This window comes from Mesoplodon bidens, assembly GCF_964165515.1.
Source record: "Mesoplodon bidens genome assembly, chromosome: 7".
Lineage (NCBI taxonomy): Eukaryota > Metazoa > Chordata > Mammalia > Artiodactyla > Ziphiidae > Mesoplodon > Mesoplodon bidens.
The window spans coordinates 109,679,508-109,701,996 of NC_138164.1; the positions used below are offsets into that span (position 1 = coordinate 109,679,508).

The 22,489-nt window shown below is 62.6% G+C and overlaps 1 protein-coding gene across 6 annotated transcripts; it reads left to right on the plus strand.

Moving 5' to 3' along the window:
- Positions 1–382: 382 nt before the first annotated feature.
- Positions 383–22,422, plus strand: PCNX3 (pecanex 3). 6 transcript variants are annotated; one of them, XM_081240134.1, is made up of 35 exons: positions 383–711; positions 1,085–1,272; positions 1,511–1,610; positions 1,736–1,775; positions 1,877–1,972; positions 2,198–3,325; positions 3,833–3,956; positions 4,039–4,217; positions 4,427–4,517; positions 4,925–5,060; positions 6,285–6,445; positions 7,243–7,396; positions 7,681–7,713; positions 7,992–8,163; positions 8,267–8,377; positions 8,728–8,819; positions 8,981–9,090; positions 9,268–9,373; positions 9,473–9,565; positions 9,753–9,903; positions 11,048–11,192; positions 11,542–11,719; positions 12,473–12,581; positions 12,743–12,872; positions 13,293–13,351; positions 13,452–13,667; positions 14,312–14,565; positions 18,305–18,535; positions 18,703–18,806; positions 19,117–19,264; positions 19,357–19,587; positions 19,662–19,936; positions 21,173–21,306; positions 21,394–21,692; positions 21,769–22,422. In XM_081240134.1, the coding sequence occupies exons 1-35, from the start codon at positions 559–561 to the stop codon at positions 21,961–21,963; spliced, it is 6,126 nt and encodes a 2,041-aa protein (XP_081096260.1). In that variant the 5' UTR covers positions 383–558; the 3' UTR covers positions 21,964–22,422. The 6 variants fall into 6 exon arrangements, with proteins under 6 accessions (XP_081096260.1, XP_081096262.1, XP_081096263.1 ...); XM_081240136.1 differs by having other exon boundaries at positions 6,303–6,445; XM_081240137.1 differs by having other exon boundaries at positions 6,324–6,445.
- Positions 22,423–22,489: the final 67 nt, after the last annotated feature.

Sequence of the window (22,489 nt, forward strand, 5' to 3'; positions counted from 1 at the left end):
GGTCCCAACTGGGCTCGTTGGGCGCATGCGCCACTGCAGGTTGGCGGCTCGCGGCTCCTTCTTCCGGCCTCCCCCTTGGGCCGGCTCCCGCAGAAGCGGGGCGAGCGCGGAGCCCAAAGCGAGTGACCTGTGACCCCGGAAGTGGACCTCAGGGTACCAGGGCTTTCCCCGGGCCGGAACCGAGGGAACCGTCGCCTGCACCCCTAGAGCATCCACCCCACGCCCACCTCTGGATGCCGCCGACGGGTGCCCGGCCCGTGCCCTGCGCCTGCCTGCCGGCCCGGCCCTTGGGAGCAGATCTGGGCCGGGGGTGGGGGCCCGGACCCCGCCTCTGATGCGTCTCCACCCCCGCGCCTGGGTCTCGCACCACTGACTGCCCGGGCCGGCCCCGCCCCCTGCTCGCACCCTAGCCCCACCGACCTCTCTCCTCCGCTGGGGGAGGCCATGGCGTGAGCGCGAGGCCGGGCCCCGGGGCCCTCGGGCGCCACGCGGGGCATGGGCCGGGGGCCGCCCCCATGAGGGTCCCGGGAGGAGGGCGCGCGCAGCAGCGGCGGGGCCATGGGGTCGCAGGTATTGCAGATCCTGCGCCAGGGGGTGTGGGCCTCGCTCACCGGCGGTTGGTTCTTCGACCCACACCAGAGCACCTTCTCCAACTGCTTCCACCTCTATGTCTGGATCTTCCTGCTCACCTTTCCTTTCTTGCTGTACATGGTGAGACGCTGCCGTCACCTGTAACTCCCGACGGGGAAGGGGAGGGCAGATGTCACGGAGGGGTGCAACGTGGCAGGGATTCTGGGCTGTGGCTTGGGCACTAGGATGTAGGAAGAGGACTCAGTGCAGAGTTTGGAGTGTGTGGAGGAGAGGCCAAAATTTTCTGGCCTGGGTGACCTTGAGACCCTCACTTAGTTTCTCTCCAGTTAGAAAGGAGACAGCCCCCCCCCCAACAGGGCCTTCTTACTAGTTGTATGCAGGGGCGATGAAGTCCTCTTGTGAATTTGTGAATCGTAGCCTTGACTGTGGCGGTCGGTCCACCCCACGGGGGCAGGGCTGTGCGAAGAGGGACCTGACTTGCTGCCACCTCCAGGTCCTGCCCCCCAACTTGATGGTGGCTGGTGTGTACTGCCTTGTGGTGGCTGTCATCTTCGCTGCCATCAAGACTGTGAACTATCGGCTGCATGCTATGTTCGACCAGGGCGAGATTGTGGAGAAGCGCAACTCTACCGTGGGGGAGCCAGAGGAAGAGCCTGCCCAGGGGGACGGCAGTCTGCCCAGGTGGGGCGAGGCAGGGCCTGTGTTGGAAATGGAGGGCCCTTGGTGCCCGGGCCTGAGCACTGGACGATGGAGAAGGGGCTTAGGGAACATTGGGTCCAAGAACAGTTGAATGTTCTATGGTTGGCCCTGGATTTATCAGGGGATGTGTGAGGAGAGTAGAGTGATGGGGATGGCGGGAGAAGTACCATGTGAAGAGGGAAAGTTAGCTGAAAGCCACTGTTCTCTTCCACTGCTCTAGGGACCCTGGAGTGGAAATGACAGTATTTCGAAAAGTGAGTTCCACGCCCCCCGTACGCTGCAGCTCTCAGCATTCCGTGTTTGGCTTCAACCAGGTCTCGGTGAGCGGTCCTGGCCCCCCCCCCCCTTCCCCACTCCTCTCCTGAGAGCCTGTCCCCAACACGGGTATGTCCTGAGCCTACTGTTTGCCCTGTTTGCTCCTTCGTACTTTTTTTCTGTCGTTCAGGAGTTGCTGCCCCGGATGGAGGACTCTGGGCCCCTCAGAGGTAGGTGGCTGCTGTTCAGAGCTGAAGGTGGTGGTGTGGAGTAGGCGATGGCGCGTGGAGGCCTTGATGTCCTGCTGACGCCTTTGGGACTGTGGTTGCAGACATCAAGGAGCTGGTGCGGGAACAGGGCAGCAACAACGTGATCATGACCTCTGCCGACCGAGAGATGCTGAAGCTAAGCTCACAGGAGAAGCTGAGTGAGTGGGCATGTTGGCAAGAGCCTGGGGAGAAGACTCGCTGTCTTGTCTTTTGAGTCGCCCCAACTGTTACTTCCCTGGGCTCTCTGTGTTCTCTCAGATGGGACCCCCTCAGTGTCCTGCCCCACTGGGTTCTCAGAAGACGGGGCCATAGGACCCCCTCAGCCACCAGTCCCTTTTGTAGAATGCCATTCTGTCGTCTTCTGTCTTTTTCTTTTCTGATAGTTGGAGACCTCCCCCAGACGCCTCCAGGGGCTGCCCCAGACCCATCTCTCCCCAGCACGGACTCTTCAGAACGTTCTCCCTTGGCTGGAGATGGCGCCCCCTGGAGTGGGAGCAGCGTGGCTGACACTCCCATGAGCCCCCTGCTGAAGGGGAGCCTCAGCCAGGAGCTGAGCAAGAGCTTCCTGACGCTGACCCGGCCCGACCGGGCCCTGGTAAGGACCAGCAGTCGACGGGAACACCGCCGCGGAGCGGGCGGCTACCAGCCCCTGGACCGGCGGGGCTCGGGTGAGCCCACACCCCAGAAAGCCGGCTCCTCAGATTCCTGCTTCAGTGGCACTGACAGGGAAACGTTGAGCAGCTTCAAGAGTGAGAAGACCAACTCGACCCACCTGGACAGCCCCCCCGGTGGGCAAGCTCCCGAGGGCAGCGACACAGACCCACCCTCGGAGGCAGAGCTGCCCGCTTCACCAGATGCCGGGGTTCCCTCAGATGACACACTGCGTTCCTTTGACACAGTCGTAGGAGCAGGGACGCCTCCGGGCCCGGCTGAGCCGCTCCTGGTTGTACGGCCCAAGGATTTGGCCCTGCTGCGGCCTAGTAAACGGCGGCCACCTGTGCGAAGACACTCCCCCGCTGGCCGTGCCCCTCGGCGGCCGCTGCTGGAAGGCGGGGGCTTCTTCGAGGACGATGACACCAGCGAGGGCAGTGAACTGAGCCCGGCCTCCAGCCTCCGGTCCCAGCGCCGCTACAGCACCGACAGCTCCTCGTCCACTTCCTGCTATTCCCCTGAGAGCTCTCGGGGTGCGGCAGGGGGGGCCCGGAAACGACGGGCCCCCCACGGGGCTGAGGAGGGGACGGCTGTGCCTCCCAAACGGCCCTATGGGACCCAGCGGACGCCTAGTACTGCCAGCGCCAAAACGCACGCCCGCGTGCTGAGCATGGACGGGGCAGGGGGTGATGGCCTGAGGGGCCCCCTGGCTGGCTCCAAGGCTGAGCTGGAGGTCCAGGCGGGGGTGGAGCTGGCAGCCGGTGAGCCCGCTGTGCTGCCCGCCGAGGCCCGCCGGGGACCTGCGGCCAACCAGCCTGGCTGGCGGGGGGAGCTGCAGGAGGATGGTGCTGTGGGGGGAGGTGAGTGCCGGCTCCAGAGCTGGGGGGAGGCGAGCTCGGTAGGGACGTGGGTTGGGGCCAGGGGCAGCTGGAGTGGACCTGGTCAGCCTCTGTCTCAGGCAGCAGATGGACAAGGACGTGGCGACCTAGTGACGTTGGCTGCCAGGCGCCTCAGATAAGCAAGGCTGGAGCGGTGAGGAGACCGAGGCAGAGACCTCAGGCACCTGGCTCCAGGTCCTGCAGGTAGCACCCAAGCCTCTGCTCTGTAGGACTCTCAGTAGCCACGCTCACCCTCCTGGGTCGCCAGCGGGGCAGAGCAGATCACGTCCTTGTGCCCACGTGTGGAAACTGAGGCCCGTGTGGTTAGGTGACCTGGCTGGGCCACAGAGGCGGGATACGGTTGGACTAAGCCTGACCTTTAGCTCCACCCATGCAGGGGCGTCTGTCTCCCCCACTCCCCCAACCCTCCCTCAGGCTCTGTCCAAGCCTCTGTCACTTACGCTCGGGGGGGCCTCTCTCTCTGGTCAGCTGCCGAGGAGACTGGCAAGCGGGACCGCTCAAGCAGCGTGAGGCGGGCACAGGCCATCCGGAGGCGTCACAATGCTGGCAGCAACCCTACCCCCCCTGCCTCGCTCATGGGCTCGCCACCCAGGTGAGCACCTGCTGGCTGCTTGGATGGGAGGGGGTGCCGGCTGGCTCTAAGGGGTGCTGACCGTGAGCCGACCCCTCCCCAGCAGCCTGCAGGAAGCTCAACGGGGCCGGGCTGCCTCCCATTCCCGGGCGCTGACGCTGCCCTCTGCCCTGCACTTCGCCTCCTCGCTGCTGCTCACTCGGGCCGGCGCCAACGTGCACGAGGCCTGCACCTTCGACGACACTTCCGAGGGCGCTGTGCACTATTTCTATGACGAGAGCGGTGAGCCCCTCCCCCGGTTCGTGGCCAAGCCTCTTTCCCTCCTGCTGAGGGTCATGGTCCCAGCAGCTGTGCTCTTGGTGCCCAGGGGCTGGGCTGCCACCCAGGGGAACTCAGCAGAGGGTTTTCTTCACTTGATGGCCCCGGTGCCCACGTGGGTTGGGCCTCGATGCTCCTGACAGGCTACCTTGTGTCCCACACCCGTGCCCCAGGCGTGCGGCGTTCCTACACCTTTGGCCTGGCTGGAGGCGGCTACGAGAACCCGGTAGGGCAGCAGGGGGAGCAGGCAGCCAATGGAGCCTGGTGAGTCTCCAAGCTCGGGCTCTCCCGACCCAGCAGCCGATGGGCTGCCACTTCTGGGGAGTTTTCTGTCTTCTTTCTTTGGGCTGGGCAGGGGCAGCTCAGACCTCTAGGAGGAGAGGAGGGTGGGCGGCGGTGAAGGGCAGGGAGCGGTGAAGGGTGGGCCTGCAGGGATCCCTTGGGTCTCTGGCTCCATGGCACTTCCAAGCAGGAGGCTTCCAGGGCCTTCCAGGAGGCCCAGGACCTGGGAGGGAGGCACTTCTGCCACCTGACTCCTCTGGACACCCCTGTGCTCCTGGGTATTGGAGCAGCTCCCTTGGGCCCCCAGTCATGGCCTGGCCTTGGCCTCGACCCCATTCCATTCCCAGCCTCACCCACAGCCCCGACCCTCACGGCTGCTGTTCCCACAGGGACCGCCACTCGCATTCCTCCAGCTTCCACTCGGCTGATGTCCCAGAGGCGACAGGTGGCTTGAACCTGTTGCAGCCGCGGCCCGTGGTCCTGCAGGGCATGCAGGTGCGCCGAGTGCCCCTGGAGATCCCAGAGGTGAGGAGCCAGTGTCGGGGAAGGAGCTGCAGGGGGCGGGGTGCAGACCACCGAGCATTCACCCAGGCACCAGGAGGGACGGGTCACCCTGAGTGAGGGCTCCAGGGGCCCTGAGGTAGCTGTCTTGACCTTTGATGGCCAGCACAGGGCGCACAGGTCCTGGACCTGAATGGCTCATGGAGTTGCTTATTTACTCATTCAACGAACGTGTCTGGAATAGTTTTGTTTGCCCTGGAGGGGCCCACAGTTAGTGGGGACGGTGGGTGTTAGCAGTGGCACTTGCAGAAGGGGCAGTCGCGCTCGCCTGGCGGTGGCAGTGCTGCTCCCTGTGCTGGGCGCCTGATGCGGGGGGGTCTTGAGACATGCTGTTCGAGCTTGTCGGTCTCAGCAGAGCTAGTAAAAGCGCCTCCTTTCGTTCCTGAAAGCATCCCGACGTGAGCAATAACTGATGTGGTTGGCCAGGGAATGATAGAAGTACTAGGGATGTATGAGACACAGACTCAGAGTTAAACAACAGTCATGAAAGTAGCACCCACACACCCAGGGCCACAGAGAGGCCATGGGCAGCGCCCAGAAGCCCCATGTTCCCCTTCCTGATGCGTTTATTCTCCTGACGGTGACGTGGGATAGCAGTGTTGTCCTTCCACAGCCGAGGGTCTCCTCCAGAGGCAGGGGCCGTGCTGCTGGGCTCTCCAGAGCCCAGCATAGGGACAGGCTCGTAGTTGTATCCCATAAACACTTGGTGAACTAAAGACATGAGAAGCCCAAAGAGGTTAAGTAGTCGGTCCAGGGCCTCGCAGCGCTGGCACTGGCACCCAGGCCTGTCCTCAGGGCCAGCGCTCCATGTGCTCCAGGGTAGGGGGGTCAGAGTGAACCCTGAGGGCTCTGTCTGGGAGGAGGGTAGTGTTTGTGCTGGCTCCTGAAGGATAAGGTGGATTTCTCTGAGCCCAGGAAGAGGCGGGAGAGGCTGCCTGAGTGGGGAAGACAGACACAGGAGCTAGTAATCCTGGCGTCCAGCAGCCCCGGAAGCCCCCACGGCCACTGAGGCCCGTCCTGGGAAGCTGGAGGAAGGAGTAGGCCCTTGGATGGAGGGTCAGGGCAGGCCGCGGGGCTGCTACATGGTGGGGACTTTCTGTGTTGACCAGCCAGTGTGTGCTGGGGGGTGGCAGTGGACCACGGGGGTGGGGGGTGCGGGGCTGATGGCCGCGGCCATGGGGACCGCAGTTTGACCTGCTGGACCAGGACTCCCTGCACGAATCCCAGGAGCAGACACTGATGGAGGAGGCGCCGCCCCGGGCCCAGCACAGCTACAAGTACTGGCTTCTTCCCGGCCGCTGGACCTCTGTGCGCTACGAGCGGCTTGCCCTGCTGGCCCTGCTGGACCGGTGAGCACCCACCCCCTCAGCCCCCAGTCCTTGATCGTCCCTGGCCCCTGGCCTTCCAGACTGTGAACGTGTGGAGGCTGTCATGGCAATGGAGAACCTAACTGCTGGGGTTGCTGAGGGAGCATGGAGAGCTGGAGTCTGCAGTGGGATTTCTTTAGGTGCTTCTGGGTGCAGAGGGGTGGCCGAGCGGGTGGTGCTCTGGTCGCTCCTCTCCCAGAGCTTTGCTGGAGATACTGTTCCTGTTCAGTGTATTGTTTTTTATTTACTTCTGGGTGAGTGTCAATTAAATTGAATCCTGTACCCTGAAAAAGCTAACGAACCATCTGTCTTAGCTTTCCGTTTTTTCGGGAGGAAACTGAGGCCCAGAAAGTGAGAGAGACCAGATGGTGTTTGTTGTCGGGGTGAATGGTTTGGGCCTGGAACCTGTGTCCTGGCTTCCTGTGTTCTGGATTTCTCCCGGCGCTGTGACCGGTGTTTTGGGGGCACTGCCTGTGTGCGTAGCATAGCGAGCAGGAGCCAGAGATGGGCAGATGCCAGAGTGGTGGCACCTGAGGCCTCAAGGTCTAGAGGGGGCAAAGACTGGGATCGGGATGCAGGGTAGCAGTGGGGTGGCTTCCTGGAGCGGGTGCCACCTGGCCCGCAGAGGGCAGAGCTTCACATACTCAGGATGACGGCTGGCGTGGACACCGGCCTGGACATGGGCCTTTGTGGCTGGGTCCTGTGTCCCCCATCCCCTAACCCCTTGCCCCACTAGCAGGTAAGGAGGTGGGTGTGCTCTGACCCTGCTGTCTCTCCAGGACACGGGGGCTGGTGGAGAACATTCTCGGTGTCGGCCTGAGCAGCCTCGTCGCCTTCCTGGGCTACCTGCTGCTGCTCAAGGGCTTCTTCACCGACATCTGGGTCTTCCAGTTCTGCCTGGTCATCGCCTCCTGCCAGTATTCCCTGCTGAAGGTCAGGCCTGGCTTCCTGGGTCTCTTCCCTCCCATCTCTTCCCAGATGCACCCCCCTTCCCAGGACCCCTCTTCAGCGGGTTGAGCTCAAAAGCAATTAAGATGCTTCAGATCCCCTGTAGCCACCCCCCATCCTACAAATGAGAGAACTGAAGCTCAAGACAGTTCAGGGGCCTTCCCTGGTCATTCCTAAGGGCCCAGAAGTGGAATCGAACAGATCCTGGGGCTTCTGACCCTCTCGTGGGCGCTGGCTCTCATCACCAGTGTAGCTCTTGTCTCTTGCAGAGCGTCCAGCCTGATGCAGCATCCCCCATGCACGTGAGTACCAGCAGAGCAGCACCTTTCCCCGCGAGGCTCAGGCCTGGCCCCTGGGCGGGACTGAGACCGGGGGGGGGGAGGGGGTCGGCTGGGGGAGAGGCAGGGCTCCCTCAACCACCCCCATCCCCCCTAGCTCCTTGGTCCTTCTGCCCCCAGCCTGCCAAGCTTTCTATCTTGGACCCAGGGCCAGGCACGGGACACATGAGAGTGTGTGTGTGCACGTGCAAGTAGGGCGTTGAGTAGGGGAGGCCCGGCTCCTCACAGGCGCCCCTCTCCAGGGCCACAACTGGGTGATCGCATACAGCCGGCCCGTCTACTTCTGTATCTGTTGTCTGCTCATCTGGCTGCTGGACGCCCTGGGCTCAGCTCAGCCTTTCCCGCCCGTCTCCCTCTACGGCCTCACGCTCTTCTCCGCCTCCTTCTTCTTCTGCGCCCGTGATGTAGCCACTGGTAAGGCCGGGCAGGGTTGAGCTTGCCCAGGGAGCGAGGCCCCAGGGGTGGGCCGAGGGGCAGCCTGCAGGCTGACCGGGCCTCCGCTTCCCCTGCCCGCCAGTGTTCACCTTGTGCTTCCCGTTCGTCTTCCTCCTGGGCCTCCTGCCCCAGGTGAACACCTGTCTCATGTACCTGCTGGAGCAGATAGATATGCACGGCTTTGGGGGCACAGGTATGGGGCCCACGGGTGGCTCGGGGGTGTGGAGGCAGTGCGGGGCCCCGGAGGGGCTATGGATTATGGCTGCGGCTCTGGCTGTTCGCTGAGCCTTCTCCCGCGGCTACATGGCGGTTCTGAGAGCCTATCTCTTCCCCTCCCCTCCCCTCCCCTCCTGTCCCCTCCGCAGGCAAGTGGTTTAAACCCAAGAATGCCAGGGCTTCCGAAGTTCTCTCCGGGCTGGGGGGAGCAGAGAATAGTGGGCTGGGGACAGGGTCTGGGGCAGTTGAGGGGCAGTGGGGGGCGGTGGGGGGGGCGGCCGGCAGGTAGGAGCTGGGCTTTACTAAAGGCTGTTGCTCACCTCGCAGCCGCCACCAGCCCACTCACTGCGGTCTTCAGCCTCTCGCGCAGCTTGCTGGCTGCTGCCCTGCTCTACGGCTTCTGCCTCGGAGCCATCAAGGTAGGGATGACCTGTCGGTGGCGGGCATACGGAAGCCCAGGGGGTTGTTGGGACAGGGCTGTGAATTGGGCTCAGCAGTGGCTTCTCCCACGGTTGGGGGACCGCCCCCCGCCGCCATGCTTATCCTCATCCCCTCTGACCAGCATGGGTTCTCTCCCCAGACTCCTTGGCCAGAACAGCACGTCCCCGTCCTTTTCTCTGTCTTCTGTGGCCTCCTGGTGGCGCTGTCCTACCACCTAAGCCGGCAGAGCAGTGACCCCACCGTGCTCTGGTGGGTGCCCGCATGTACCTGTCTGTGTGCGCACGTGTATACGTGTTTGCGTGTGTCTGTGCGTGTGTGTCTGTGCATGTGCCTGTCACCACCTGACGTGGCAGGGGTTGTGGGGGTGTGTGGGAGGAGGGGCAGCCTCCCCAGACCCAGGCCCCTGACTCTTCTCATGCCCCCCAGGTCTCTGATCCGGAGCAGGCTCTTCCCTGAGCTGGAGGAGCGGAGCTTGGAGACGGCCCGCGCCGAGCCCCCAGACCCACTGCCAGACAAGATGCGTCAGTCAGTGGTGAGGACTGGGAGTGTCAGGGTCTAGTCTTGGGGTGCGGGGGTGTGGTCAGCCACTGGGTGGCGGGGACACCCAAGCTGGTGTTTCCTGACCCTGCAGCGTGAGGTCCTGCACTCTGACCTGGTGATGTGTGTGGTGATTGCTGTGCTCACCTTTGCCATCAGCGCCAGCACCGTCTTCATTGCCCTGAAGGTTCGTGTGGCACAGGCCACCCCTCCCCCTCCCCCCACCTCAGTCTCTGCCGGAGCCCGATTACCCTGAGGGCCTGGGCAGCCATGGCCTCACGTCCTTCTCCGCCCCTGGCTGACCTGTACCAGGTGGCCCCGTGGCCCTGTGGCCTGTTTCCCTTGGCTGAGCCTCCCGCCTCTCCCTCTTGCAGTCCGTGCTGGGTTTTGTGTTGTATGCGCTGGCTGGGGCCGTGGGCTTCTTCACACATTACCTGCTGCCGCAACTCCGCAAACAGCTGCCTTGGTTCTGCCTGTCACAGCCCGTGCTGAAGCCACTGGAGTACAGCCAGTACGAAGTGCGTGGTGAGTGCCCCCCGCCCCGGGCTGGGACACCTCCACCCCTCCTGCCCCGATTTCCAAGCGGACCTGCAGCCTGATGGGAGCACAGGCCTCGCAGCTCAGAGTGCCAGCAGGGGGCAGCCTCTGCCCACACCTCCCCGTCCGCTCTGGCACTGGCCCTGCGGCCCCTTCACTGCCCTCTGTACCCACTCCTGCGCCCGCTTCACCCTGCCTGCTTTGCCCTTTTCCCACCTGCCTTGCGGTCTCTGAGGAGATGGGAGAAGTAGAACTCTAGGACCTTAAAGGGACACGTTGTCGAGAATTACAAGCTGGCTACCAATGAACTACACCAGCCTGGCATGCATTTTTACTTGGATTCTGCAACACAAACACCCCTGAGCCTATATTTAAACACCTGGATTTGTTTACTCTTTTCTTTTTTTCTTTAATATTTATTTGTTTATTATTTTGGCTGCTCCGGGTCTTAGTTGCGGCGCACGGGATCTTCATTGCGGCTTGTGGGATCTTTAGTTACAGCGTGCGGACTCTTAGTTGCGGCATGCATGTGGGATCTAGTTACCCGACCAGGGATCGAACCTGGGCCCCCTGCATTGGGAGCACGGAGTCTTACCCACTGGACCAACAGGGAAGGCCATAAACATCTGGATTTGTTATGCGAAGGTCCACGTGCCTTTTTTTTCATAGACAATGAAGGATTTTGCCCACTGGGCCAGCATCTCCATGTGGCTGCAGTCAGCTCGAGCCAAGTGGCAGGGGCCCCCTTCAGAAGGGCCCTGAGGCTGAGGATCACTGTGTACTTGGGCCTCACTCACCCAGCCCGCCCTGGCTCCGGTGGGCACCTGGGGTGTCGTCCTCAGCCTTTATCTCACAGACAGCCGAACGGGCAGAGCACCTGCCCTAAGCCCCCAGCACACCCGACCTGGGCCTCACCGGCCTCATCGCCCTCATCTGGGCCGCCAGAGGTCAACCCCCTGCCCCGCAGCCGCTCCGAGTCTCGAGGGACCCCGAATGCCACATCCCCACGTCCTGGGGTTTGCCGTCTGTCCAGGTTCCCTTGGAGAGCACACCCGTCCTGCCCCGTGGCTGGAGGGGAATGCAGAGGAGCCGGTGCTAGACAGCAGTCCCACCTTCCCACCTTTCATTGCAGGTGCCGCCCAGGTGATGTGGTTTGAGAAGCTGTACGCCAGCCTGCAGTGTGTGGAGAAGTACCTCATCTACCCTGCTGTGGTGCTCAATGCCCTCACAGTGGACGCCCACGCGGTCGTCAGCCACCCGGACAAGTTCTGTCTCTAGTGAGGACCGCCAGCCCCCTGCCGCCCCACCGTCCACATCTCCGTGTGACACGGGGAAACTGAGGCCCACAGAGGGAAGGACACCTGCGTCAGTTGCCCAGCAAGCTTAAGTAGGCCCCCAGCTCCTGACACCCTTTCCGGTGAAGCCGCTGCCTCTTCAGGAGCAGATGTGTCTCTCCAGTGTGTCTGAAGGGGGTGACCTCTTTAGAGAGCAGAGACGAAGAGTCACTGGCCCAGAAGAGCAGGGGCCTGCCCAGCAGAGCCCAGGCCAGGGCCAGCAAGGGATGGGCACCCACACCCACTGTGCCGAGTCTGCGCCCAGTGCCTAACGCCCACCCCTCACCCACAGCTGCCGGGCGCTGCTGATGACCGTAGCTGGGCTGAAGCTGCTGCGCTCGGCTTTCTGCTGCCCACCCCAGCAGTACCTGACCTTGGCCTTCACCGTCCTGCTGTTCCACTTCGACTACCCGCGCCTCTCCCAGGGCTTCCTGCTCGACTACTTCCTCATGTCGCTGCTCTGCAGCAAGGTGAGACTGTGCAGCAAGACTCCAGGCTGTGCAGCGGGAGCAGGCCTCGTGCCTTGGTGCGGGAGACCTTCCCCAGTCCACGTTAGCCACGCTGGGGGCCTTCGCAGCGGCTCCCGGCGGGGCAGAGAGCGTGCTGAGGTTTAACGCGGGTAAGTGATTTGCCTCAGGTCTCCTGGAGAATTGGTGGCCAGCTGGGATTTGAAAAGGACTGTTGCCCGGCTCTGCGCTGGAGTCCGCAGTGGTGCCTGCAGGGTGACCCCAGCGCAGGCCTGACCTTTCAGCTCACCCGTGTGGGCATTCTAGTCTGGTTTCTGGCCTGGCCCAGGATGATGGCGGTCCAGACTGTGTCCCCCTCTGAGGGCAGGGCCTGTGACCCTCTCTTAACTCTTGGTACCACAGTTGAGACCCAGCCCCATCGCTGAGAGTGGCGTGGCCTGAGCAAGTCATTTAACTGCTCTACCTTCTCGAACCTCAGTTTTCTCATCTGAGAAATGGGACAGCAGTAGGAGGCTCCCAGAGTGGTTCTACGAATTAAATGGCTAATGTCCCCTCGGTTGCTTTGTCTGGAGCTGCTGATGGTATCGGGGGCTTCAAGGCAGGTCCAGAGTGTAAGGGCTGGGAGTGATCTTGAGCTTGACTCCCATGTAGGCAGCAAGTGGCGTAGCCCCAAGGCTCTGAGTGGGTACTTGGTGGACCCCCCCCATCTCTGAGTGATCTGCGTATCTTTTACCTTCCCCCCTTCCAACCCTGCAGCTGTGGGACCTGCTGTACAAGCTGCGTTTTGTGCTGACCTACATCGCGCCCTGGCAGATCACGTGGGGCTCGGCTTTCCACGCTTTTGCCCAGCCTTTCGCCGTGCCACGTACCCAGCCTGCCGCCTGCTGCCTGGGTGTGGGTGTGCAGGGAGGACCGTAGCCTGGATGGGGCTGGGGGCTGCCAGGCGGGTGGGCACGGGGGTGGGGGGCTAGTGAGGGAGGCCGGGGAGGGTCCTGCGTGCCCGCCACCTCCTTGACTCGTGCCCAGACTCGGCCATGCTGTTCGTTCAGGCCCTGCTCTCCGCGCTCTTCTCCACGCCGCTCAACCCCCTGCTGGGTAGCGCTGTCTTCATCATGTCCTACGCGCGGCCCCTCAAGTTCTGGGAGCGCGACTACAAGTGAGTCTCGTGGGACACAGAAGCAAGTGCCGGGGGCGTCCCTGAGAAGGACTTGGCAGAGGAGCGGGATGGCTGCACCGGGGGGCAGGTTGCTGGGAGAAGGGAAGGAGTTTGGAGCCCAGGCTGGGTGGGACGCCGTGGGCTTCAGGGAGGTGGCTGATCCAAACGGGGCAAAACTCGAGCCAGGCCAAGGCCTCGGGCTCACACCCTGGGCTTCCTGGCTGTGTGGTCCCGGGTGAGTCCCCTCATGTCCCTGAGCCTCAGCCTCCCGCTCTGTCACGGAGCTGTCGTGGCGTCTGCCTCAGAGCGCAGGGGTGCGGGTTTGGAGGGGAGGTGCTTGGGGCTGGCGGGAGCAGTCGTCTGAGCCCTGGGCAGCCTCGCCCTCTTGGCCACCTGTGTTGTCGCCCTCTCTCTGAACAGCACTAAACGTGTGGATCATTCCAACACCCGCCTGGTCACACAGCTGGACCGGAACCCTGGTGTGTACCCAGCCATCGGGGGCTTTAGGGCGGGGCCTTCCTGGAGGGAGCCTTGCTCACTTGTCACGTTGTCCATCTGTCCGTCCATCCTGGGTCCCAGGAGCTGATGACAACAACCTCAACTCGATCTTCTACGAGCACTTGACTCGCTCGCTGCAGCACACGCTGTGTGGGGACCTGGTGCTGGGCCGCTGGGGCAACTACAGCCCCGGCGACTGCTTTGTCCTGGCCTCCGACTACCTCAACGCCCTGGTGCACCTCATCGAGGTCGGCAATGGCCTCGTCACCTTCCAGCTGCGTGGCCTCGAGTTCCGGGGTGAGTTGTGGGGCCGAGTTTGACAGTGTGTCGGGGCTGGACTCTAGCCCTGCTCTCCTCCGGTTTGCTGGGGCCCTTGAGCAAGGGGCTCTCCCCGCCGGGCCTGGGTTTCGTAGTCCGAGCAGTGAGGCGGCAGGCTGTCTCCGGCCCAGCCCCGCCCCTGCCCTGACTGCGGCAGGTCTGTAGCGACCAGGCTGCTCTGATGAAAGCTCGGACCTGGAGCTTCCGCTGGCCTGCTCTGCGGTCTCAGGCCAGGACCAGGTCGGGGGCCACACAGAAGCCCTGGTGAGTGAGCCGGCTCCTTGCCCTCAGGAAGCTGTGCCTGGCAGATGCCAACTTCAGAGGGGCTCACAAGTGCACAGGGGCTCTAGGCACAGCTCGGGAGCAGCACGAGCCTGAGCTTCAGTCTTTGCGTCTATAGATGAGGAACCAGACCCTGTCCCCTCCCCCCAACCCTCAACGCCCCAGTTCCAGCCCATCGTGGCCACTGGGAGTCAGGAGGAGAAAGGGGCTTGTTTGTTAATCGGTTCACTTAGTAATGGTTACTCGCATCGCATCTTGGGGAGGTGCCTGGGCACTGTCTGGGGAGGAGGTAGGCTGGGGTGTCCCTGTGGCCCCCTGACTGGAGCCCCCCTTCCCCACAGGTACGTACTGCCAGCAGCGTGAGGTGGAGGCCATCACAGAGGGCGTGGAGGAGGATGAGGGCTGCTGCTGCTGCGAGCCTGGCCACCTGCCGAGGGTCCTGTCCTTCAATGCCGCCTTCGGGCAGCGCTGGCTGGCCTGGGAAGTGACGGCCAGCAAGTACGTGCTGGAGGGCTACAGCATCAGCGACAACAACGCTGCCTCCATGCTGCAGGTCTTCGACCTCCGCAAGATCCTCATCACCTACTACGTCAGGGTATGAGGGGCAGGTGGCTGGGGGGCAGGGGTCCCCGCCGGTGAGTGCTCACTGGCCAGGAGCATCCCAAAGGCCATCCTCTGGATCCTTGGGAGCCTGCTTTGCCCAAGGGAAGCAGAGGCCTCAGAGTCTAATCAGCCTCCAAAGTGTCACTGTTGGACAGCGGGCCTCACGGGCCCATGTGACTCTCTGACGGTGGGGAGCCTGGGGCGGGGGGCCCCCTGTCACCCTCCTCCAGGAGGCTCACGTTGGGTGGTGAGTCCTGGGGGCCGGTGGGCAGCACATGCACAGATCCTCTCTCTGGGCTTTGGTCCTGGGAGGGGCACTGCTGATGCCAGCCTTCTAGACCACCAGCCCCACCCCACGCCCCCCCCAGTACAGAGTGACGATGATAGTAACAGTGGTGGCAGGAGCGACAGTCTTAGGAGCAGCTGCCAAGCAGCGGTGCTCACCGAGGGCTGGGCTCTGCCAGGCGCCTCTCCTGAGCTGGGTGAAGCCCACCACACCCTCCAGGAGAGGTCCCGCTGCCTCAGGTGTGGACAGTGACTTGCCTGAGGCCCTAGAATCAGGAGAAAGTGCCAGAGCTAGGCTTAGCCCAGGCCTGGTCCTCCCTGTCTCAGCCTGGGCGCGCCAAGCCAGGCCTGAGGGTCTCGAGGCCTATGGTGACGTGGCAGGGGGTTGGTGAGGCACAGTGTGGGGTCCGAAGGGAGCCGTGGATTGGGTTCTGGGAAGCTTGAGGTATTGCCTTCTTTGCTGTGCCTGTCAACCCCCTTGAGAAGTGGGGATTCTCGCAGTTCTGTGAGGTGGCAGGGATGATGAGGGCGCTACAGGAGTGGGGTGAGTAGGGGTCACAGGTCCCCTCATGCTCTCTTAGCATCTGCCCTGGGGCTTGTCGTGGGCCCAGAAGGGGTGGCCTGTTGGAGTGCAGGTGAGCCTGCCCACCTGAGGTTCTCTCTAGGGCCGTCCTGTGCATCCCCTTGCTGTCCTTCGCTGCCAGTGGGCACCCCATCTGTGTCGCTTGCCAGAGAAACTGTACTTTCTCTACTGTGGATGTTTCCACCCGTCCACTCCTAGGGAAGGGTTTGTGAGCCCGCCCCATCCTTACTGTCACCAAGAAAGAGACTGTGGTCCCGAAAAAGACATTCCCAGCCGCAGGTCACCCAGGGGTTACAATCCTGTCCACCTTCCTCTCCCCGTCTCGAGAGAGGCACTCCTGCCCAGGTCTCCCCACTTCCTCCCTCTCGGCCAGCGTAGGCTTCTCGTGGCGGTGCAGCAGACCCCAGCCAGGCCCCCGGCTAGCAGGCTGAGATGAGCGCCGCCCCTGTCCAGCTTCTTGAGGGGAAGCCGACTTGCCGCAGCTGCCTCAAAGGCTGGGCAGAATCACGGCCATGTGGAGGCGCCTGGAGGACCCAGGGAAGGCTCTGCCCAGGATGGAGTGTGGGCTGAAGTTTGGAAGGATGAATGGGGGCTGCTGAGGCGGGGCCTGGGGGGAAGCAGGTGTGCAGGGCAGCCCCACGGGCCTGGGGCGGTTCAGGGATGTGTCCCATCCAGCCCTGGGCTTGGCAGACCAGGCGGAGCCTTCCTGTGCAGAGTTAGCCCCCTTGGCACCTCCCACCCTTTGTCCTTCGTGGAAGTCACTGAGTGCAGTTGCGTGAGAGATTCAGTGCAACTCTCGGGGCCATGGAGACACTGGCCCTCACATCCACCTGCAGCCAAGCCTTGGGGTGCTCTTAGCATTTCCAAGCCCAGGCACATTCATTCTACTGTTTGATTCTTTTTCTTTTTCTTTTTTTTCTTTTTGCGGTACGCAGGCCTCTCACTGTTGTGGCCTCTCCCGTTGCGGAGCACAGGCTCCGGATGCGCAGGCTCAGTGGCCATGGCTCACGGGCCCAGCCGCTCCGCGGCATGTGGGGTCTTCCCGGACCGGGGCACGAACCCGTGTCCCCTGCATCGGCAGGCGGACTCTCAACCACTGCGCCACCAGGGAAGCCCCTGTTTGATTCTTTTAGTAACTCTTGGAAGAGGCGAGGTCAGTGTAATAGGCCCCTTTCACAGTTGAGAAAACTGAGGCTCACAGACCTATCCTTGCAGTTAGGTGGGATGAAGGCAGAAAAAATGCCACAGTCGTGATGCTTATGAGGATCCAGTGAGCTGCCCCACGTGAAACACTGAGCAGAGCCACGGAGCTGCCAGCAAATGCTTGCAGGCGGGCACTGTTACTCCTGAGAACCACTCTGAGGGCTGGGCCCCAGGATTGCTGGCTCCATAGAACACCATGTGGTTGTGCAAGTTAATGGAGCACTTCTGTGTGCCAGGCCGGCTCCTCCCCAGGTCCCCAAAGTTTTTTTTTCTGGTTCTTCTTGGGGGCTGCGGAGATGCCCTCTGAGCAAGAAGGTCAGTCCGGAGCCAGTCTGCCTGGAGCCCAAGCTGCCCCACGGCCCTCCTGTCCCCATTCACCCCATTAGGCTCCTGGTGCCCCCTTCCTCTTGGTAAGGGGGCACCCAGCCCTCCCCAGACTGCCCACTCACCTGCCACAGCCGAGGCAATGCTGGGGCCAGGCTCCCAGCTACCAGGCAAGCTGCTGTGTGCCGGGAACCGAACTGATGAGGCTCCACTTAATAGCCATGGCCTCCAGGTGTCCCCACCATCACCACCCAGGGAGCTCTCTGAGGCCCTTGGCTCTTCCTGGCTTGTACTGTGGCCATTTTGCCCAGGCTCTTAGCCTTTCCATGTCCTACGAGAGCCATCCTGCTGGACTCCCCTACTGCCTAGGTACCCTGTGTTCATGGCCAGCTGCGCCAGCCTCCCCAGCTCTGGACTTCCCACCCCTTCCCCAGGCAGAAGCCCATCCCGTTGGCTCCATCCCAGGGCAGCGCACAGAATCCCAGTAACCTCACTGGCTGCCAGCTGCCAGTCTCACGCTGCCCATCCATGCTGGCTGTGTCAGCTGCCTGCTTCCAAGAGCTCCTCTCCATTTGCCTAAACCCCTGCTTAGAAGCCAGCAGAATCTCTTAAAGGGTCCAGGAGCCCCTGACTTTGGGCACAGACGCCATGCCTCTGGCTTTTTTCTGAGGGGAAGCCCTGTGGCTGTCACACATCAGCTGCCTCAAGGGGCCCAAGACCTAGGGGCACTTAGGCCCCACTGGCCTGCAGGCAGTCCCACAACCTTAATCTGACCTTCCGGGGCCTCTGAGGTCTGGATGCCACAGCATCGTGGTACTGAGGTGCTGGCCAGCTCACCCTGCCCTGCTGTGTAATCGTGGGCAAGTCTGTCGTCCGTCTGGGCCTCAGTTCCCCTTACAAACAGGGCAGGAGGGAAGGGCAAGCGTCCGAGCACTCGCCACCGTGCACCACCCTCCAGGGGACGCTCCGTGCGGAGGGCTGCTTCCTGTCGGCTTCCCACTCCCCCCTCCCTGGCCGAGAGAAGGGCAGCAGACCTGCCTGTGGGGCTTCAGGGAGCTGAGATGGGACACAGGACGGGTGTCCTGGGAAGCCGACTTCAGCTCAGTCTAAGGGAGAACAAGCCTCTTCTTTTTTTTTGGCCACACCGCATGCCTTCTGGGGTCCTAATTCCCTGACCCGAGGTCGAACCCCGGGCCTTGGCAGCGAAAGCATGGAGCCCTAATCACTGGACCGCCAGAGAATTCCCACGGAGAAGCCTCTTCATCCTGACGCTGTGTCCTCCAGTGGCCAGGGCGAGGGCGCTCCCCCAGTCACTGACCCAGCCCTCTCCTCCCAGAGCATCATCTACTATGTGAGCCGCTCTCCAAAGCTGGAGGCCTGGCTGACCCACGAGGGCATCGCGACAGCCCTGCGTCCTGTGCGGGCACCTGGCTATGCTGACTCAGACCCCACCTTCTCGCTGAGCGTGGATGAGGACTACGACCTTCGCCTCTCTGGCCTCTCGCTGCCCTCCTTCTGCGCCGTGCACCTGGAGTGGATCCAGTACTGCGCTTCCCGGCGCGGCCAGGTCCGGCCACCGCTACCCTGGGGCTGCCTTCTCCCCCTCGGCCTCCCCCCTCCCCGTGCAGGTTCTTCTCACCCTCAGCCTCCCTTGGCCTGGGCCCCAGCCCCCACCCCAAGTTCCCTGTCCCAGGTCTAAGCTGGGCTCTGGGGACGGGGGTCCTTGTGCCGCAGCCTGTGGACCAGGATTGGAACTCGCCGCTGGTCACGCTGTGTTTTGGCCTGTGTGTGCTGGGCCGCCGGGCCCTGGGGACAGCTTCGCACAGCATGTCGGCCAGGTGAGCGCTCGCAAGTCCAGCCGGGCCTGTCGCTCTCCCCTCCTCTACCTCCATGAAGAGCTCTGGGCTTCTGGCCTCAGCCCGCAGGGGCCGTATCAGTCCTTCCTTCAGTGTGGCTCTTTTAGCCATTGTGACCTTGTCTGCTCTTCACCGCCCCGTGAGGGACATGGGCAGAGATTGACCTGGTCAAGATGGCGAAACCAAGGCCCAGCATAAAGAGCCGCCTCTGCTCTGACCACTGCACATAGAGTCAGAGCTCAGGAACCCGGGAGCCCCCTGTGCATTCACCTCCCCTCCTCCTCTTCCCCAGCCTGGAGCCCTTCCTCTACGGCCTGCACGCCCTGTTTAAGGGGGATTTCCGTATCACCTCCCCGCGCGATGAGTGGGTCTTTGCCGACATGGACCTGCTTCACCGCGTGGTGGCACCTGGGGTTCGCATGGCCCTCAAGCTTCACCAGGTAGGGAGAGGTGTGCCCAGGCAGGGTGGGCGGTGGCGAGGTCTCTGCCCAGGCCAGGGGCTGCCAGCCTCAGCCCTCCGTCCTCCCCGCAGGACCACTTCACGTCCCCAGATGAGTATGAGGAGCCGGCCGCTCTGTATGACGCCATCGCAGCCAACGAGGAGCGGCTGGTCATCTCACACGAGGGCGACCCGGCCTGGCGCAGCGCCATCCTCAGCAACACGCCCTCGCTCTTGGCGCTGCGGCATGTCTTGGACGACGCCTCCGACGAGTACAAGATCATCATGCTCAACCGGCGCCACCTCAGCTTCCGTGTCATCAAGGTGGGGACGGCTGCTCGCCCGACCCGGCCCCCTTCCCGGCGCGGCCTCCTGACCCCCGCGTGTGGCCTCCGCAGGTGAACCGCGAGTGCGTGCGCGGCCTGTGGGCCGGGCAGCAGCAGGAGCTGGTGTTCCTGCGCAACCGCAACCCCGAGCGAGGCAGCATCCAGAATGCCAAGCAGGCGCTCCGCAACATGATCAATTCCTCCTGCGACCAGCCGCTGGGCTACCCCATCTACGTGTCGCCCCTCACCACCTCGCTGGCCGGCAGCCATCCCCAGCTGCGGGCACTGTGGGGCGGCCCCATCAGCCTGGGCGCCATCGCCCGCTGGCTTCTGCGCAGCTGGGAGAGGTGAGCTCCGACCCCCCGCCTCTAGCCCGCAAGGCCGGGGTCACGGGGCAGGAAGCCGGGGCTCGGAGAGAGGAAGCCGTTCTCTCCGGGGTCTGACTGAGGAAATGCTGGAGCCAGGATTGAGCCCCAAGAGCTGACCCCTTCCCTGAGCTGACCCAACTGCACACCCCGCCCCCTCAGCCGGAGCTGAACGTGGCCTTTAGCCTGAAGCACCGTTGATGACGCTTCCCCCTTTTTTTTTTTTTTTTTTAAGATTTATTTATTATTTATTTTATTTGTCTTTGGCTGCATTGGGTCTTAGTTGTGGCACGTGCGATCTTCGTTGAGGAATGCGGGATCTTTTGTTGCAGCGTGTGGGCTTCTCTCTAGTTGTGGCGAGGGGGTTTTTTCTTCTCTAGTTGTGGCGCGCAGGCTCCGGGGCCCGTGGGCTCTGTAGTTTGTGGCACTCGGGCTCTAGTTGAGGCGCGCGAGCTCAGTAGTTGTGCCACATGGGCTTAGTCGCCCTGCGGCATGTGGGATCTTAGTTCCCTGACCAGGGGTCAAACCCGTGTCCCCTGCGTTGTAAGGTGGAATCTTTACTACTGGACCACCAGGGGAGTCCCTGGTAAGCCCTCCCTTAAAAGCCATGTAGGAGGGCTTCCCTGGTGGCGCAGTGGTTGAGAATCTGCCTGCTAATGCAGGGGACACGGGTTCGAGCCCTGGTCTGGGAGGATCCCACGTGCCGCGGAGCAACTAGGCCCGTGAGCCACGACTACTGAGCCTGCGCGTCTGGAGCCTGTGCTCCGCAACAAGAGGCCGCGATGGTGAGAGGCCCGCGCACCGCGATGAAGAGTGGCCCCCGCTTGCCACAACTAGAGAAAGCCCTCACACAGAAATGAAGACGCAACACAGCAAAAATAAATTAATTAATTAATTAAAAACTCCTACCCCCAACGTCAAAAAAAAAAAAAAGCCATGTAGGGACTTCCCTGGTGGTTCAGTGGTTAAGACTCCGTGCTTCCGCTGCAGGCGGTGCGGGTTCGATCCCTGGTCAGGGAACTAAGATCCCACATGCCACGCAGTACGGCCTTAAGAAAAGAAAAAAAAGCCCTCTAAAGTAGATGGCAAACACCTTTTAGAAATGGGACCCTGGGCTCTGAGATGGTAGGTGACCTGTCTTGGATTGGGGACTTGTGCTTGTGAGGTCTTTGTATCTCCCACCAGCTACCAACCTCTTCTCCGCCTCCCCTCCCCCAGGCTCCATAAGGGCTGTGGTGCCGGCTGCAACAGCGGCGGGAACGTGGATGACTCGGACTGTGGTGGAGGCGGCGGCTTGACCTCCCTCAGCAATAACCCCCCCTTGGCACACCCCACACCTGAGAACACAGCAGGTGAGCAGGCAGGGCCGCGCTGAACCGCTGAGTGGAGAGGGCAGCCTAGCCGACTGAAGTCTCTGCCCTCTTATCTGTCTCCCACAGGCGGTGGTGACCAGCCCCTCCCACCAGGCCCTGCCTGGGGCCCGAGGCCCTCCCTGAGCGGCTCTGGTGATGGGCGCCCCCCTCCTCTGCTGCAGTGGCCACCCCCTCGGCTCCCTGGACCATCCCCCGCTTCTCCTGCCCCCACTGAGGGTCCCAGGCCCTCAAGGCCCCCTGGCCCTGGCCTCCTTAGTTCTGAGGGTCCCAGTGGGAAGTGGAGCCTGGGGGGTCGGAAGGGGCTAGGGGGATCCGAGGGGGAGCCAGCCTCAGGGAGCCCTAAAGGAAGCACCCCCAAATCTCAGGTAAGGTTCTTACGGGAGGGTCGGGTCCTGGGCAGCTCAGGTCTGCTCTCCTACCAACCTATCTCCCCTCCCTCAGGCGCCCCTAGACCTCAGCCTCAGCCCGGACATCAGCACCGATGCCTCGCCTCCCAGAGCAGTGCAGGATAATCCGTGCTTGGACAGCAGTGCTCCTGAGAGTGGCACGCCCACTGGGGCCCTGGGCGACTGGCCTGCCCCCGCTGAGGAGCGTGAGAGCCCGGCTGCCCAGCCCCTGCTGGAGCATCAGTACTGAGTGGCCTGGTGCCCTCTGGGTCCCAGCCCAGGATTCAGAAACTTGGACCCCCCAGCCTTTGGCCCTTTCTGCTGGACCACAGAACTGAGTGGCTTTGGCTCCCACATGTGAACCCTGACCTCTGGCTGCCTTAGCCAGAGCACCAGAACTGAGTATCCCAGACCTCTGACCTTGGCCCCTGATCTCTCATCCTAATTCAGGGCCTGGGCTCCCCAGACTGAGGCAGGCAGCCTCCCAGCTGGGCCCTAAGAGCCAAACCCATGGGCTGGTCCTCCTTCAAGCCCATGGCCAGGACTGACTTGGCCCCTCGGCCTGCACTGCCTGCTGGGGTAGCCCCTTGGCCTCGGACTTGGGGCTGAAATGTGGGGAGGGGGGTTTCTTTTTCTTTTTTTTCTTTCCTTTTTTTTTTTTTTTCGTGCTTCGGAGACACCAGAATTAATAACACTATTTTTGATTTTGGTTGGTAGTTTCTTCTTCCATCTGGGGGTGTTTGGGTGGAGGGTAGATGAGCACAGAGAGGGGGATG

Bases quoted from the DNA above. Each gene is read 5' to 3' on its own strand.
- PCNX3 (XM_081240134.1), top strand. From the start codon at position 559: ATGGGGTCGCAGGTATTGCAGATCCTGCGCCAGGGGGTGTGGGCCTCG. The intron at 9,566-9,752 runs GTTCGTGTGGCA...TCCCTCTTGCAG, and splicing joins CCGTCTTCATTGCCCTGAAG to TCCGTGCTGGGTTTTGTGTT. The intron at 13,352-13,451 runs GTGTGTACCCAG...CCTGGGTCCCAG, and splicing joins ACAGCTGGACCGGAACCCTG to GAGCTGATGACAACAACCTC.